The sequence below is a fragment of the Fistularia commersonii genome, chromosome 22 (assembly GCF_037954325.1).
Source record: "Fistularia commersonii isolate RoL2024-O1a breed Wild chromosome 22, RoL_Fcom_v1.0, whole genome shotgun sequence".
NCBI lineage: Eukaryota > Metazoa > Chordata > Actinopteri > Syngnathiformes > Fistulariidae > Fistularia > Fistularia commersonii.
In genome coordinates, this window is record NC_141305.1 from 7,725,139 (window position 1) to 7,742,518 (window position 17,380).

At 44.9% G+C, this 17,380-nt stretch overlaps 1 protein-coding gene across 1 annotated transcript in view; it reads left to right on the top strand.

Moving 5' to 3' along the window:
* The first annotated feature begins 2,027 nt into the window (after positions 1–2,027).
* The window catches only part of smarca2 (SWI/SNF related BAF chromatin remodeling complex subunit ATPase 2), a 38,844-nt gene continuing 23,491 nt past the window's right edge, over positions 2,028–17,380 (top strand). Inside the window, exons 1-12 of the mRNA XM_086169492.1 lie at positions 2,028–2,145; positions 3,402–3,646; positions 4,913–5,042; positions 5,820–6,308; positions 7,293–7,394; positions 9,801–10,059; positions 11,302–11,428; positions 11,886–12,059; positions 12,798–12,971; positions 13,695–13,865; positions 13,993–14,043; positions 15,476–15,606. Of these exons, the coding sequence (XP_086025618.1) occupies positions 3,413–3,646; positions 4,913–5,042; positions 5,820–6,308; positions 7,293–7,394; positions 9,801–10,059; positions 11,302–11,428; positions 11,886–12,059; positions 12,798–12,971; positions 13,695–13,865; positions 13,993–14,043; positions 15,476–15,606 (2,042 nt within the window). The 5' untranslated portion in view covers positions 2,028–2,145; positions 3,402–3,412. The remainder of the gene's footprint in view (positions 2,146–3,401; positions 3,647–4,912; positions 5,043–5,819; positions 6,309–7,292; positions 7,395–9,800; positions 10,060–11,301; positions 11,429–11,885; positions 12,060–12,797; positions 12,972–13,694; positions 13,866–13,992; positions 14,044–15,475; positions 15,607–17,380) is intronic.

Below are 17,380 nucleotides of genomic sequence, written 5' to 3' on the forward strand. Positions count from 1 at the left end.
CGTCTGGTCGTTTACTGATTGAATTGCTGGCCACTGCTGTCCTCTTGTGTTCACTCCGGGAACCTCATGTGTGATGTAAAGGGTGAATGCAATGAGTTGAGTAACTAAATTCTGCTATGGGTTATTTTCGGTGCTCAAAAACAGCTCTATTTAAAGTTCTGTGCAATTTATTCGCAAATGATGGAGTGTTTCACCTTCCGCTAGGAGGTGAGAAACGTGCAACAGGATGTTCTACAACTTCTTGACACGCAACTTGTTCACATATGTTTGGAAGATGAGGAAAAAAAATAATACTGTGAGGAAAAAACTGGTAAAACACTCACACGTATACTGCGGAAGTCACATCAACAGTCAACGCTCATGTGACGTTGGACGTCAAAACAAAAATAATATTTTAAATAAATTTGATAAGGAATCGATTGCCATGCTGCGAACAATGTATCTGACTCCACCCATACCCCCCAAGGCAAAAGAGACCCACTTTGAAATTATGAATGACATCTACCCATTTAAGGAATTATTGAGGGCATGCTTTAATATTGAAGATAATATTTGTACATTTTGTGAAAACAACATTGAAACCACTGACCGTATATTTTTCTCAGGCGAAAAAGTACAGGGCTTTTGGGCTAAAACTCAAAAATGGGCTAAAGACAATTTTCCATTGTCACCAGTTTCCTCCTCAAGTGATGACATAACATTTGGTTTACTTTTAAGCAACAAAAGAGATGTACTGTGTGTCAAGGTTATTGTAGGCCTGCCCAAGTTCTTCATTCACAAAAACAGAACGCAAAAGTGTCCCCCCCGATTTTTCGTGCTTTATAAACGATTTAGAATTATATAAAAAATCTTTAAAACTTATGGAAAAATTCAAAAACCAAAAAATATACAGTTTGATGTCTGAGATTCCTTGTGAACCACCAGGTTAAATACAAGTTATATTCCCCTTGCATGTTTTTTTTTTCCTATCTATTTATCTAGTTATTTTCTTTTACTTTCTTTTTCGTCTGGTTTCTCACAAACCTCTAAGAATGTTAACTTCTGATTATATACAGAACGAAATTCCTTATGTCCTTTGCTTCCTCATCCCCAGTTGTTTCATTGATATTCGATTCTGCCTTGCCATGTTTATTTATACATATGTGTATTTGTTTATGCTATTTGTGTTCAAAAAAAAGGAAAAAAAAACACTCATGTGACGTTTATGAAACAAAACAAATTAAGCTCTTTCAGTGGTAGACTGATACCACCGAGTAGCTCCACTGAACGCCACAGGAGGTCTTTCCTACCCGAGGCTATCAGACTTTTTAATTCCTCTCCCTTCAGCCGCAGGGAATCTCAAAATCTTAAACCTTAAAAAAAAAAAAAAAAAAAAGAAAAATCTCACCCACTCACTGCAAATTGTAATAATTTATCTGTATATATATTCATAACTGATAACTGCAATATTTCATTTCATAACAGCTGCGTGTGCAATATTTTTTCATTCTCTTGTGCACTCCTTATCTTGAACCTGGTACTGAAGACCTTAAGACACTTTATAGCCTTGACTTGTTACTTGGACACTTTATAGTTATATTTGTATTTCTCACCCCCCCCTTTTTTTTTTTTACTGTTTATACAATTTTCTACTATTATTTATTATTGTTATGTTTTACTTGAAACTCCGGCACAACAAATTTCTTCAGGATAAATAAAGCTGTTCTTATTCTTATTCTTGAATAGATGAGAGAAGCCTGATGATTTATAATTTGATTGCTAAAGTCATGCAAACTAGATTCAGATCCTCCTGCAAACAACAAGATCAAGAAACCCCCTTTTTTATAGACTCCATTAACAGTGGTGCTGTTTTGCGCAGGCGCGGTTTTGTCAGTCACAAAGTTACAGCGACGCTTTCAAAGCACATAACACACCCAGGAAAAGAAAGGAGGAAAAAAAATGATTGGCGTGTCCTCCGACCAATCAACACGGACTGAGGCGGGGCCTCCTGTGACATTGACAAATCAGTAATGACGACACTCGGCAAACTTTAACATGTCAGCAAAACAACGCTGAGGGGGAGTGAACTTGTGGACTGCAGTCATATTTTGGAGAAATATTATATTAATTTCGCCTGTTTGTATGCAGTTAGACTTCAGCCGAAAGGTAAACTGACTCTCGGGGCTTTTCATTCGGTGCCCATTGGTATTTGACCTCGTACCGTGTCGCTAGCTGTCAAAACTTTCTGACGTGGCGACAGTTAGTGAATCTCGGGGAGTCTATAACCAGAACCAGCGCCACCCAGCCTAAGCTAGCAGGCTCTCGTTGCTACGCTAAGCTAGCTAACGTTAGCTAGTCGTCCGCGCTGCTGCCCGATCTGCTCTTTCTCAAAATGACCTTGTTAATATAATTACGGGACCGTATCGTTTTGAACCTCTTATACTTCTTCATCAAAGTGTTAGTAACCGAAGCCGTGCCATCAACTTGACTTTCTTTCAAAAGTATATGTTTTTTTTTGCCCGTTATGGCCACCAGTTTTTGGGGAAGCCATGATCCAATCAGAGTTGGCTGCACAATGTGACAGTTAACCGAGCTAACCTTAACAGTAACCGCAGTGGCGGCTGGAAAAAGCAACATCTTATTATTATTATTTGCATCCCTCGTAGTTAGTCCACAGCGGATTTGTGATCATGACATGTTTAGACGTCTCCCTGTCTTTACCTTATAAGGAAATTGTCAGCGTTTATTGTTGCTGCAGTGTTTCGACGATCGCTCATCCTTACTGCTTAAAACATGTACCATTTGAAAAATAAAGGACACATCGCGCCACCGTTTATGTGCACAACAGTGACTCGATGCATTTTTTCATATGAAAATTGCCACTTGAGACTTACTGTTTGACTCCCGATTTCAAGCAACTCCATATCTTTTTAGTGCAGATTTTTCTTCTATTATTTGATCATATAAATACACACGGAGTTTCAAACTGCAGACCCCCGGGGATCAATTCCAGCCCACGCACGAGAGAGCTCTCCAGAAATTGTTTTATGAATGAATAAAGTGGTTTCGCACCCATATAGATCTATACCAATTCAAGGCACATTTCAAATAAAAGCACTGTGTTGCAAAATAAAAAAATAAAAATGAAAGGGTGGAGAAAAAAAAATTAGAAGAGCTCTTATACATATGTTTATATATATTTATATTTGTTTATTTTCTACAATTCAACTTTGTGGCTCTTGAGTGCCACCACAGCTTCTCTTCAGAGAAAAGCCATCAGCAGCTCAGAGCAGGTTTGAGTTTCAGACCCCTGCTGAAAAGTCAACAACCAATGTTTGTAGTTTTTTTTTTTGGTCACTCTGGGATTAAAATCAGTCCAGATTGTTTGACATGAATAGACCTGTTTGTTGTTGTCCTTTCAGCAGTCCAGTAGATGTCCACCCCTTCAGACACGCCAGGTGGTATGTCCCATCCCGGCCCATCTCCAGGGGCAGGCTTGTCCCCGGGTCCCATCCTGGGCCCCAGCCCCGGACCTGACCCCTCACCAGGCTCCGTTCACAGCATGATGGGACCCAGCCCTGGGCCCGGGACGCCCAATGCACCTCATGGCATGCAGGGCCAGGCCCAGAGCGAGTTCTCTCAGGACAACATCTATTCTATGCACAAGGTTAGTTCGCATAAATACCAGGCTGTCTGTCTGTGAAGGAGACCGAAGGAAATATATCACACCGTCGATGGGGTGCTCAACTTTACAGGCTCTTTCCATAATCAAATAATTTAGTTAAAAAAACAAATCCAAATGGAGAACAATATGTAAAATTTACTTTGAATTTCATAATTTCATACAGTAATCAAGAAATCATCTGGCAATGTATAATGTAAAAACAAAGCATTATACATTAGGTATACTCCAATGAATTCACAAATTGTCTTGTAATGTAATTTAATAGCTGAGGGGTCCAACTCAGCCAGCATAAAGAGGCATGATATGATGTAAACATTGTAAAGTTATAAAGACAACCAAATGGGTCTTGTTTTCCTGAGTTGCACCTCGACGTGTTCACCTTGTGCCTGCAAAGATAACTGCTTTTGGGAAGCTCCCCGGTCAATATTAGCATGGAGGGTCAGGTTTGGCATGTCAAACAGAAAGGCCTCTCATTTTTGCTTTGCAAAAAAGTACAACTCGTTCAGATAAGAACGTCCTGTCCCGTCTCCGTATTAACGCTCTTTCCGTTTCCCACTCTGCGCGTTTGCACATCCAGCGTTACACGTTTCAACAGGAACGTCAGCCCCAGAGTCACAGTCTGACTCAGAAGTCAGAGCAACCTCAGCAACCCCATTGATTCCACTTGTTTCAGATATATTGATAACTCCATGGCATGCACTAACTGTTGCATCTATGTATATATTTTTCAAATGTTAATTTATGAAAGTGGAAAACCTGAAAATGAGTAAAAAACAAAAAAGGACAGCAGTGACATGTGAACCGTATAGGGGGAGCAAAAGAGCCATGCGAGCGGTGTGTTGGCCCTCTCTGGCTTTAAGATATAATCTCAGCTCAGTTTAAAACATCTGAAAACATCTGATAGAGGAAGACTTTCTACTTTCTGCAACATTTCAATATTGATTTTTTTATTGGCAGTTTTATGGCATTTTTTTCATCTTTTCCATAATTGTACAAGCAACCAGATGCTGAGGATAATTAGTATCTTGCACATTAGGTTGGAAGAAAAACATCAAAAAGGAAGCAGAGTTATAACTATTAACAATTTCCAACTCTTAATTTTTTTTCTCAGCATGACGTGACACATGGAAGATTTTGCTCCCCATCTTCTATAATTGTGGTATTTATTGTAGCGCTGCAAAGAAAAAATAAAGTTTGCGGGTGGAAATGTGTTTAGTTCACAAAAGGATTTCTTCTTACTTCCCCCAGCCCATGGAGGGAATGAATGACAAGACTATGGCAGACGCGATGCACTTTAGCCACATGAAAAGCGTGGGGATGAGGTCCCTCCACAGCGGGATGGGGCCCCCGCAGAGCCCAATGGACCAGCACAGCCAAGGTTTGGCAGTAATTTTAAATCTCATCCCCGACAACAAGTCGTGATTTCAGTTAAATATCAGGTCAATGCAGCGAGCATCACTGTGTTGCATGCATACCGATGTACCTGTGTTACTATCTATCAACCTGAAGTAATTTTCATTATTTTTCTTATATCACTACTAAAAGTACAATTCCACTGAAGAATAAGGCATTTTTCTGAACAAAATTGTTAGTGCATATATTTTTTTGTTATTGTTATGCATTGAATAGCTTTGTTCTGCATATATATGTAAAATAATTCTTTCCTTATGTATGCGTACACCCGAACCTAACCATTTTAGTGCAACAGGCCACTTTCATCTCAAATTACTTTTTTGCAAATAGAGGGAAGGTGACTGTTGCTTTAAACCCTTTTAAGTACTACTCTTGGTATTTTCTTTTAAATGCAGCTCTTTTTGCCAACACTCTGAGACCCTTCTGGTGTCTCATCTTTTCACATAAGCTCTTCAGTGACAGTTGTTGTGGGCCATTTAAGTGAGGGTTAGCTTCCTGACTTAGATGCCGAAAATCCCTTTGACCAAGTCAAGTGCAAGAGTGAAAATACTTACTTTCCCAAAAAAGAGACCCCTGCACTCCATAATTCTCTATTATTGCCCATGAGCTAATAGATGTCCAGTTTTATAACCCAAAGATTTTGAAATGTTCTCTGTCACCGGGCGCTATATTCAGATTGTAATAAACTGAATTGAACTTTTAGCGATCCGTAATTACAAACAGGCCCTCTTGTAATCCGCAGGATACATGTCCCCCCATCCGTCCCCCATGGGAGTCCACGAGCACGCTTCAAGCCCCATGTCAGGTGGTGGGGGACCCACGCCGCCCCATATGCCTCCCTCGCAGCCGGGTCCCATGATGCCCATGGACCCCCAAGGAGCCATGCCCAACATGTCTGGCATGGGTCAGCAGGGCCGGGGCCCCTCCGCTTTCAGTCAGATCCAGCTGCAGCAGCTCCGCGCTCAGATCCTGGCTTATAAGATCCTGGGCCGGGGGCAGCCGCTGCCCGAAAACCTTCAGATGGCGGTCCAGGGGAAGAGGAGCCTGCCCACCCTGCAGCAGCAGCAGCAACAGCAGCAGCAGGTGCAACAGCAACAGCAACAGCAGCAGCAGCAGCAGCAACAGCAGCAACAACAGCAACAACAGCAGCAGCAGCAGCAGCAGCAACAGCAGCAACAGCAGCAACAGCAGCAGCAGCCACCCAATGCAAGTCCTTACAACAGGCCTCAGGGTAGGAAGCCTCTCAATACTCCCTGCGACAATGCGATGTCACCCTCTTTGTATATCTGAGAGAAATGTAGAGATTCCAAAATAACCGTTCTTTGCTTACAAAATGTCAACATCAGGGCAACCATACCTACAGCTTCCTAGTGGAAGAGAATTCTTGTTAAAATCTTCTTGTCGTGGCAAGTGTTCCTGAATTTCTTCAGTCTTCCAGTGAAGGCATTAATGTCCAGGTGCCACAACAAGAAAATTTTGACAAGCTGCCATACCCTTTAATCCATTCTGTTCATGTCTTGATGACAATTGCACAAATTTGGTTTAGCAACAGGACAGGCTAAAAGCATTTCTAAACCGGTTTTCTTTGAATTTGGAGGAAACTAATATTGCCTGTTGTCAAGTGGCAGTCTTTTTATTCACTTTCAAACATCGGGGGAGTTAAAGTCAGGCACAGAATAAGTACGAGTGCAAATGTAGGAACGCGCCTGATGTTTAAACTCTCGGTTGAGGTTCTATCTGTTATTTCAGGTGCATTTTCATGGGTTCGATTTTAGTACGTGACAGCGGGGGGCCTTCAAGGTCTTACATACAGAAAAGGAGAAAGCATTTGTTTGGAGTTTACAATGGTTCCAGCAGCAGATCGTTGCAAATGTGAAACACCCAGGGTATAATTCAAGATATCTCATTATTGTGCATCCGTGCTGGAATCTGGGATTGGGAAAAGCTGAAGGAAAACAATTGAAAATCTGGGCTGGTGTGAAATGGACTCAAGCTTGCTGAAAACCAAAATCTTTTTCACGGTAAAAGTAACATCTTTTGTCGGCAGTTGGAAGCGATGGATGTGTTAAATTATTACGAAAGATGGGATTCCGGTTTTTCAGCAGATCAACAAGAATCTTCATCAAATTCTGTCTTTTAACACGGCGGTCACTGCCCGCGTCCTGAGGAGACCTGGGTATTATCTCATGTTGAGAATATCCCGTGTCATTGACAGGCATGCCTATGGCGGGCATGGGCGGGCCCCAGTCCAGCCCCTGTCCCACTCCAGCCCTGCAGGGCCTCAGTCAGAGCGCCGGACCCAAACCCTGGGCTGACGGTAAGTGAACGGGACAGTGGTTGTGTGAATGGCCGGTTGTATGAATCCGAAATCCCGCTGGCATCAGCAGTGTGAACTCATCGCCAACCCCCCCCAGACACACACATAGACACTCGGCCGTTTGATGCGCCGCCAGGGCTCCGAGGCCTTTTTCAAAGGACACTAAGGCGAATCGTCCGAAGATTTTTGGAGGAAGTGGGAGACGTTGACTGGCTTTGAAGGTGGTTGATTATTTGAAAAAAGGGGGAAGATCTACCCTGAAAAAAGGTGTTTGCGAGTACCTTCGTGACTGCATCTCATGACAGATTCGTTCCTCAAAGCCCGGAATAAAGAAGCACTTGACTTCCGGCGATGGAGGTGTGGACTTTGAAGTCTGCCGGCGTTTCAAATCGTTTTTATGTCCCATTTCTGACCTTTGCCACTGGCCGACGTACTCGGTGCGCCAACGAAGACAAAAGATGTCAACAGCTTCCTGAGAACTGCGCTTGAAGTCTGTGAGAAATTCGATTGACTTTCCGGTCTTTTCAAAACACAGCTAATGCGCATTTTTCCTCACCGTGACATTAGACATTTTTATTTTTGTCTCCTAAATCCAGCGGATTTGTTCAGCCACACCTCACCACTTAGCTTTAGCAGCAGTCCCGCCGTTAAACGCCAGTGTCGGCTGTCGAAGACCCCCCCCCCCCCACTGATCCCCTACGACCTGTTTCTCGCCTTGTCCTTGTCAATCATAATATCAGAACATTCCTCAAGGTCTTCGTTATGCCTCCCTCCCCAGCTTGATGAGAGTTTTGGCACTAAAACTAAATCCGTCACACAACGCCGCCATCAGCCTTTTGGTCAAATAGTCCTCAAAACAGCAGGATAACCGACCCGCCAGTCTTCAGAATTAGCTCAGTGACAGCAACCCCAGTAAACCCCAACCAAACCCCTCTGGTTTGGTTCGATCCCAACTGACTAAATCCATAGACAATGATTAGAGAAGTGTCAAGTGCTTTAAGTTAAAATACCGACCGCCTGGAACAGCCCATAAATAAAACCTACCTCACCCTATTCCATCCAGAATACTGATGAAATGCATAAGGAAAACAGCGCAGCTTTTAACTTTCAAAAACACAAGTTCACGCCGTTTATAACTTCTGAACAAAGAACAAATGATCAGTTGGCCAAGACTGGAACATTTTCCCGGGTGCGTTGAACCATGGAGAAAAAGAAAAGAAAGAGGGAGGGAAAAAAAAAAGGCGGTTTGAAACATTTGCTTGTCTTTTCTTCCCCGCCCCCCCCTCCACGCCTGGCCACGTTGCGCTCTGGATTGTAAGGAAATGATTATCTTTCTCCAAGCTCATCCCCGTGAGCCCGAGGGAGGCCTCTGGTTTGCGGTGACGGCGTCGCTGCTCGCCCCTTTTCCGTGTTACATAAGAGACGACGTAGGGAACGAAAAAAAGCCCGCAGTTGGATCTTGTCCTAGAAAACCCCAGAAAGGCCATACTAGGGTTAAGTGTGGGTTTTATTGACCGGCTTCAACGCCATTTGCAGCTTGAAGCCCTTCTGTTTTATCACGTCGAAGGAGGAAGCTTTACCCCCCGTCACGCCGAGTCGAGCTGACGGAGGGCATTTCAACACGCTATTCAAACTCTGAACTTTCCTCCCCCGCCCGTGTTCGCCAATGGTTCTTCCACCCGCTGGCTGCCGGGATGTTTCTGCGAGGCCGGGCCCATTAGAAGGGAGGACCCGTTTTCAAAATGTCCCCCGAGAGAAAGCTCGGAAGAACCTGACGTGAACCAAGGCTAATACGGTTTTATAATGTTTTAATGATGTGCAATTACATCCGCAGGAGCCCGCTGTCAAATCCACGGACTCAGATATTTGTTATATTCATACTTGGCATTAAAAATTCATTTTTCATGTATTTCCCCAGTTTTTCCAATAAAAATGAACTAAAAGTTGTGAAAAACAAAGGAGAGTATTGAAGAAAACACAACATCGAATGGAAGGGGGACTTTTGGAAGGGCCCTTTTGGTGGCACCGACCATTTTCATGCCGAGCGGGGCAAAAAAGAGACGTGTAAATGTTACCACCACACTTTATGGTATGGACTTTTAATGATTATTAAGTGATTACCACCCCAATATCCAGTAACTGGTCAAACACTCATCCTGCTTGCTTGTCAATCAGATCTCGGCTCGTACCTAAAACCAAAATATCTACCAAGCGACTGCTCACATCTCAAAAAAAAAAACAAAAACAAAAAAACTCATCAGTTGAGGTGTAGTAAGTCAACGTTCCACTGTATTAACATTTCACACTTGAAACGACACTGGGCTGTGTGTGTGTGTGTGTGTGTGTGTCCTCTCCCCCCCTGCAGAGAAGTGACTTTCTCTCTTCCCCTCGGTTTCTGTTCTTCAGGGCAAAGTGGTGACAATCAAGCGAATCTCCAGAAGCATCTCGCCTCTTCTGTCAGCGGCCGCCCCTCCCCCGTGCCCCCCCAGGCCGCCGCCGCCGCCGCGCTGGCCGGGCCCCTGCCGGGCGGCTCGGCCGCCACCCCGCCATCCGGGCAACAGGTGTCTCCCATGCAGCAGATGCAGCAGAAGCAGAACCGGGTCACGCCCATCCAGAAGCCCCAGGGGTTGGACCCGGTGGGGATTCTGCAGGAGAGAGAGTACAGGTACCGACCGTCCCGTTCTCGGACAACAGCCGCAATTGTGTCTCATTTATATTTATAGCGTTGATAAATTCGCTCCGAAAAGTCAGCCGTTAATCACAATGATTTGATTCAAATCACGCCTTTTTTTTTTTTTTTTTTTTTTTTTTTTTTATTCGCACGTATCGGCCTTCATGAATAGTTATAATTTTGGTGCAAACCATCCCCTGTGTTTGCACAGTCTCCCCAAGAGGGGTTGATGCAGTGCTTTCTTTTCCTGTGCTGTATTTTTTTTTTAATATAATTCCTCTTTAGCCTGGAAATAAGCCAAAGCGCGGAGGTGATATAAGTTCACATTTGGCACGCTGTGTCCTTTCGGAGATGCTGTGTATCTGGACATTGCCATCTCGGGGGGGTGCGACAGCGGGACGCCTTGAAGTACAGACGTGACGATACCGCAGCTACACGGGAACACAAATGCGGTTCAGAGAGATGAGTATTTGTGTCAGAGCAGCAAAGGGAATACAAGGTTCTGTTGGCTCGGATTTCTTTTGGACGTTCACAGAAAATACACAGCCTTTAGTCATTTTCTTCCGAGACGTGCTGCGTCGCCGGCGCGTTTCCACTCAGCAAAGGGTCAGAATTAAAGCCGGAAAGCATTTCTTTGTCGCCGGAGCCCAAGTGAAGGTGCCTTAAGAAGAAAATAAAAGACAAAACACCACTGCCACGCTGCCACTCCACTCTGCAGGCTGAGTCATCTTCTAAAGGTGCCGACCTCAATCTCGCCAGGGCCCAAGGGCTTGTTTTGCTTGTTTGCTGGACTCACAGACCTCCCCACGCAGCCCTTAACAAGCCGCGTCGGCCAGGAAAAGAAAGGAACGTCCTCTTTTTGCTCAGTTTGACAGAAAAATCAGCAAACAAGCAACATTATAATATCCATTCGGCAGAAAGTCAATATGATCAATTCTGTTCAAGTAATGTAATTGGCGTTTGAATCGCCCTCCATTACTTTGTGAAGCTCTCAAGTTTATCCAAAAAGTAATGATTCACACTCCTCCAGAAGGAGAGTTGTGAGAAGTGTAAAGGACGGCTGCTTCTTGAAGCTGTTGAATCCGACTTTATTTTAGCCCGCTGTTTCGGAACTGTATAGAAATGAGATATCGCCTCAAAACCCGGAGGTGTGTATTTCCAACTCTGCCGTTTTCACACCGACCCCAGTGTGGGCAGTATTTCGTTTTCAACAAAGCTCCCGCGCTCTTTCTCCAGACTGCAGGCTCGGATCGCGCACCGCATCCAGGAGCTGGAGAGCCTGCCGGGCTCCCTGCCACCCGACCTGAGGACGAAAGCCACCGTGGAGCTCAAAGCGCTGCGTCTGCTCAACTTCCAGCGACAGGTGAGGGCGGAAAGATCAGGCCGGGGTGAAAGTATGAGAAAATGCCGGCGGCAAAAAAAAACACATCATAAAACCTTTTTTTTCTTTCGATCCCAGCTGCGCTTTTCTTTGCCCGTTCTCTTTCGCTCTCCCGCCTGAATTAGGTAAACGGCTGACATAAACAACGATTTTGAAAAAAGATTCCCCCCGAGAGAGGATCATTATTGCAACTCTAAGAAAGAAAATTACACTCCTTGTAACAGTCGAGCAGCTTCGCATCCAGGCGACAGTCTAAACCCAAACAGGTCTGACAGCTGCTGCGGTGATGAATCACTCGCCAACTGCTTCAGGAAGTACTTAAGATGGAATTTATAATTATTATTTTTATACATGTGTCGCTGGACTCTCCCGTTAGAAGCGAAAAGATTTTTTTTTCATGAATTAACAAGCAATTTGCGCCCCCCCCCCCCCCCCCTAGCTGAGGCAGGACGTGGTGGCGTGCATGAGGCGCGACACCACCCTGGAGACGGCGCTCAACTCCAAGGCCTACAGACGGAGCAAGCGTCAGACGCTGAGGGAGGCGCGGATGACGGAGAAGTTGGAGAAGCAGCAGAAGCTCGAGCAGGAGAAGAAGCGCCGGCAGAAACATCAGGTTACGTATTTCTTTAAAATGTATTCATTCCTATATTTTTGACATGCGTTTCAAATCGAAGTTGGGGAGGAGTCGGGAGGTCAGAGGTCCCCTCCACGTGCCGAGGAATTCAAAAAAATGTATAAATGCAAATGCATAAATTCCAACTGTAAAATACATTAACATGCAAATGTTTTTTTTTTTCTGAAATCTTAACTACGCGGGATAAACACAGTCTCTCATCCCACTAGAAAGTTATTTAATCTTGCACTGGGGGCTTCACCTTACCTCACTCTTGAGTTTATAGTGAGGGATATTTAGAATAATTAAACCCCTAGGATTAAACAGTGAACTTTGTGTTCCTGTGTGTGTGTGTGTGTGTGCGTGTGCGTGTGTGTGTATGAGGGGGTGGCGGCTTTCGAAAAGGCAATTCCTTCACGGCCCTCAGAGGACAATTGAGATTAGGTTGTGGAGCGGTGTTTTTTTTTCTCCCATGTGCTGTGTGCTCTGCAAGCAAAAGGTTGACGGTAGCAAGAACAATCCAAAACAAAAGACGTCTGGGTGATAGAAAAGCATAAAAAAAAAAAGTTTTTAAAAATCGTGACTTCATTCTCCACATGTTGATTAATACCTCTGGTGTGGAGCGCCGTGTCTGGCAGCACAGGGCTTTTTTAATGAGTTGCGTATTTAGTTTCTTGGTTCTTTTCTCTTGACTTGATGTTTCCTGCTTTTATTAAATGACTGTATTTGTTTCTCCAGGAGTATCTGAACAGCATCCTCCAGCATGCCAAGGACTTCAAGGAGTACCACCGGTCCGTGTCCGGGAAAAACCAGAAGCTCACCAGGGCCATCGCCACCTGGCACACCAACACGGAGAGGGAGCAGAAAAAGGAGACGGAGAGGATCGAAAAGGAGAGGATGAGGAGGCTTATGGTGAGGAACCAACGTCGCTAGGTGTGCCGAAATCACAGTGGCTGCACCGTCCGTGGTTGGGTGCGCTCTGGACTGGTGCGTCCCGGCTAAAACACAGATTTATGTCAATTCACATTGGACACGATTTGTCCACCGACACTCCAGCAGAAAGGAAAAACTACCCATCAGTTTTTGATGTTTTAAGAGCTCGATCGGTTTCCCTATCTCTGCTTTCCGAAGAGGACGCCCGCGTTTTTGAGACGCTAATATTGAGGTACATGATGGTAAAAGGCGGTAAAAAACAATGGGTCTTACTTACACAAAACATAGAGTGACTAACAAAGTTTGTTAAAACTTTGTAAACCGACTAAACACGGGAGAGGTGCAATCGCCGATGAAATTAACGTTTCTTGGCTGTCCGACATATGAAACCTCCCCAAACTTAGGATCGTAGTTTGGCATTAGCCCCGGCTTAGGTCGCTTCCACGCTGCCCTTTCCTTTCCTTTCTTTTCCTGTTGTTACAAGTGTGTTTGTGTTGTCAGTACAACGAAGATTGGGGAAAAGTGACACGTCTCACTCTGAGCTTCTTTAGTTGGCCAGTGATTGAAACAGTGATTAGCATTACTTTACTTCCAATCTTGAAACGGCAGCAATCGGACAGCTGATAAATCAATATTGAAATATTCAGCACCCAGAAATCCAGTGTAAACGTTACTGCTATATTTGCTCCTTCCCCAAACCAGGCTGAAGACGAGGAGGGCTACCGGAAACTCATCGACCAAAAGAAAGACAAGCGTCTGGCCTATTTGCTGCAGCAGACGGACGAATACGTGGCGAACCTCACCACCCTGGTGTACGAGCACAAAGCAGCCCAGGCTGCCAAGGAGAAAAAGAGGAGGAAGAAGAAAAAGAAGGTACTGGGAGGGTGTTGGGCTAATTTTTGAGCAGTTTTTAGTGCTTTCAGTTTTCATGATTAACTTTGCTAATTTAGTCAAGAATGTTTCGAAACATTGTAAGATGCGCCTTGTGTTTGATTCCTAGAGGGCGGACGGAGACGGTGAAGGCCCCAGTGCCCTTGGACCCGATGGAGAAGTAAGTCTGACTTTTGTTCAGATGTTTGAATTGACCAAAAGGACGTTTCCTGTGCGAGCATCTACCTCTTGTTATTGGTTGTTGCTCTGTGGAGGGGAAAAAAAAAATCACCTCCTGGAACAGGAGGTCATGAACACGAACGATTCGAGTAAGAATTCGTTACCGATTGACCCTCATGGTGCGGAAGGGGTATGACCCAGGAGAGGCTGGAGAAAGCCGTGGCCCTTCTGAGGCTCAGTGGCGGTTGGTCGGCCGACGCGGCCGACGGACTCCCGCTGCAAGCACAGCTACGTCGACAGCGCGACAACCTCATAACGATCATGACGCTTTGGCGGCTGTTTACGAGTGTGCGGTGGAAACAGGAAACCGACAGCGCTATCCGATCGATCGACCCGATCGATGGGCCGGCTCCTCAGTTTCCTTTGTCGGTCGTCCACTGGTGGAGCTGCACACGTTGCTGTTGTTGTTGAGAGGATGCAGGCCTCAAACACTTCCAAAAAGCACCAAATAACAACACGCCGAGCCAATTGCGGATCATTTCTCAGAAGAGGGTTTTGAAAGAAGAGATCCTCTTTCGCCAAAGGTTTTTTTTCTTCTCTCCTGTGTCGCTCATCCCACGTGCCGAGAAAAAACATGTCTAGATCCGCAAACGATGTGATTCTGCCCCACCAGGGGGTTGAAAACAAAAAAAAAACGCAGGCGAAGACAAGGAATGAGCGTGTATGGAGTGGGAGCAAAAAAGTGTCACCTGCTGCCAAGTGGAGTGACTGCATTTAATGGTCCCGCGATTACTTCCCCCCTCCTCTTTCCCTGTAAGAAGAAGTGACAGGTAATTTTGGATGAAGCCCGATTGCTAATGTCTCTGCAGTCGCTAATCTGAAACTCGGGGGGGGGGGGGCTGATGTCCAAAACCGTTGATTGTAATGAAAGGCCCGCCGCGGGTTTTATAATTTTAAATGGATGAGTCAGTGAGGCTAGGTTAAGCTGAATTGGGGAAAAATTCGGAAAACTGCCCGGAAGCGTCGTCCGTCACCATGGCGATTCACCTCACATCAATCGTATTTTTAATTTTCACCATTTCTCCCCTGGGGATTTTTACTTCGAAATCAGCATAAACAAATCCCGATCTAAAGAATTCTTCCAGATTGCATGTCAGTTGTACTCCTTGTTCTTTTGTTTGGTTTTTGGGAGGGGATCGAAGTGAATGAAAATTTGAACAATCGACAGAACGCTGGTATTTAAAGAATCTCAATCTTGCTCTCAAATAAATAGGGTTTAATGTCATGAACAAAGTAGTTTGGACGACTTTCTTCCAAGCTAACTTTTAGCCTGAGAGAAGGGACGTTTTTTTCGAAGCGAAGCCGCTTGTGTTCTGTCGTAAATCACAGTGACAGAGCTGAACGGTTCCCCTCTCTCTCTCCCCCCCCTGCAGCCCATGGATGAAAGCAGCCAGATGAGCGAGCTGCCCGTCAAAGTGATCCAGACGGAGACCGGGAAGGTCCTGCAGGGAACGGACGCCCCCAAATCCAGCCAGCTGGAGGCCTGGCTTGAGATGAATCCTGGGTGAGGCGGCGGAGGAGGGTCGGGGGAAGATGTCGGACCTCTCTTTGGTGGTCCAATCCAGTCCGGTGCACTGCGTAGTGGCGAATAATTGGGCTGTTTCGTTTTTTGTCTTGATAAATAAGTCCGAAAAGAAGCTCAGAACTTGTTACAGGATTGGAAACATTTATTAGCGTTTACTGGGGCTACAATGTGACTGCCGTGATTGATGAGATACACCGTTTCTTCCCAGCAGAGCTTTATTAGACCCTTCCGAATGTAAGCAACATGGCCGAGTTAGCAATGGATGTTATCCTTCTCTCTTGCTCGCCGTGTCCCAAGCGGGCTGCAAGTCCTGTTGGTCAAAAGATAATTTGCTGAAAAGGATTTTCTGGAAAATTAGGTGCTCCGCTGACCCATCACTGCTCTAGAACGGTTTCTAGAACGGGGCCCGGGATTGGTCCCCGGGCAATTATTGTTTGAATATTGAGCTGTCAATCGACATAATTCTACGAGACTAGATTCCCCTCCAGTAAATACAGCGGGTCCTCGAGTTACGTCAGAGATCTGCTCCGATGGATTTCTGTAAGGTGATTTTCGACCTAAGTCGGAACAACTCACTGACCCTTTGTCATGGCGCGTTCTTCCGCCGCACTCGCAAACAAGTTTGCCAGCAATTTTTTTCTTTTTATTTTTTGCCGCTTCAAGTCAAAATTTATTTTGAATATGATTTATGGGATTATTGCTTTAAAGTCGAAACACCACAAGTTGAGGACCGCTCAGGTTGAAGACACCTGTATATAATAACGGTTAGCTAACACAGCGAACGTGACTGAATGCAGCTTAACAACCGTGATTTCAGGAGTATTGAGCGGACCTGAATATAAGCCGCACCGGCAAAAAATAACTAAATAAATATATGTGTGCATATATAGGCTGCACTTGTCCATCAGCCGCAGGCGTCCACGTTGTGACATGAGATATTTACACAGAACGATGTTTCACAGATTTACACATTTTTTTTAAGCCTTTGATTAAATATATCCCGGTAATATCCACAAAATGCTTTTTCTTCCAAACAGTGCCTGTGACACGGCTGATGGAAAAAGATTAATATTAAATAACTCAAGGAAAGTCCATCCAGTTTGTATCCCCATTTTGTCATACTCCAACTGAATGCTATCTTCCTTTTCCTCCTGCGCACTAAAACCATTTAAGTCGTCTTCCACAGTAATTTCACCGGTCCAATGTGACAAGGCTAAATGTTTTGGCGGCATGAAGCACGATAAGCCAAAAGAATCCATAAAATAGCTGCATCATTGTTTAAGCCGCTGTGTCAAAGCATGTGAGAAAAAAGTAGCGGCTCATAGTCCGGAAATTACGGTAGAACCCATCTCACACACAAAATCCACAACAAATCCCTGCTGGTATAATGCTATGCTTGTTTTTTTTTTTTTTAATTTTAATTTTTCTTTACACAGGATGGAAGCACACATACTGCATAATAAGCCCCTTCGGAATGTGATTATAGAGGGCGTCGAAGCATGACAGGTAGCACAGCAGCAGCAACCCCCCGTCTGAGGCACACATCCTTTCGTTGCCGTGCTTGTCCCGCAGAATGAGATCTTAATGACTTGCCTGTTTAAATTAATTAAAAAGACAAGCTCCCAGCTCTGTAAGGGAAGGCTGAAGTCCTCACCGGTGTTGTTGTTGTTGCCGTAACAGCGGGAGACAGACGTCTGAAACACGTGACGCAGACAGAAATAATCGGTTTCATGCTGGGCTCGAACAGGCGAGC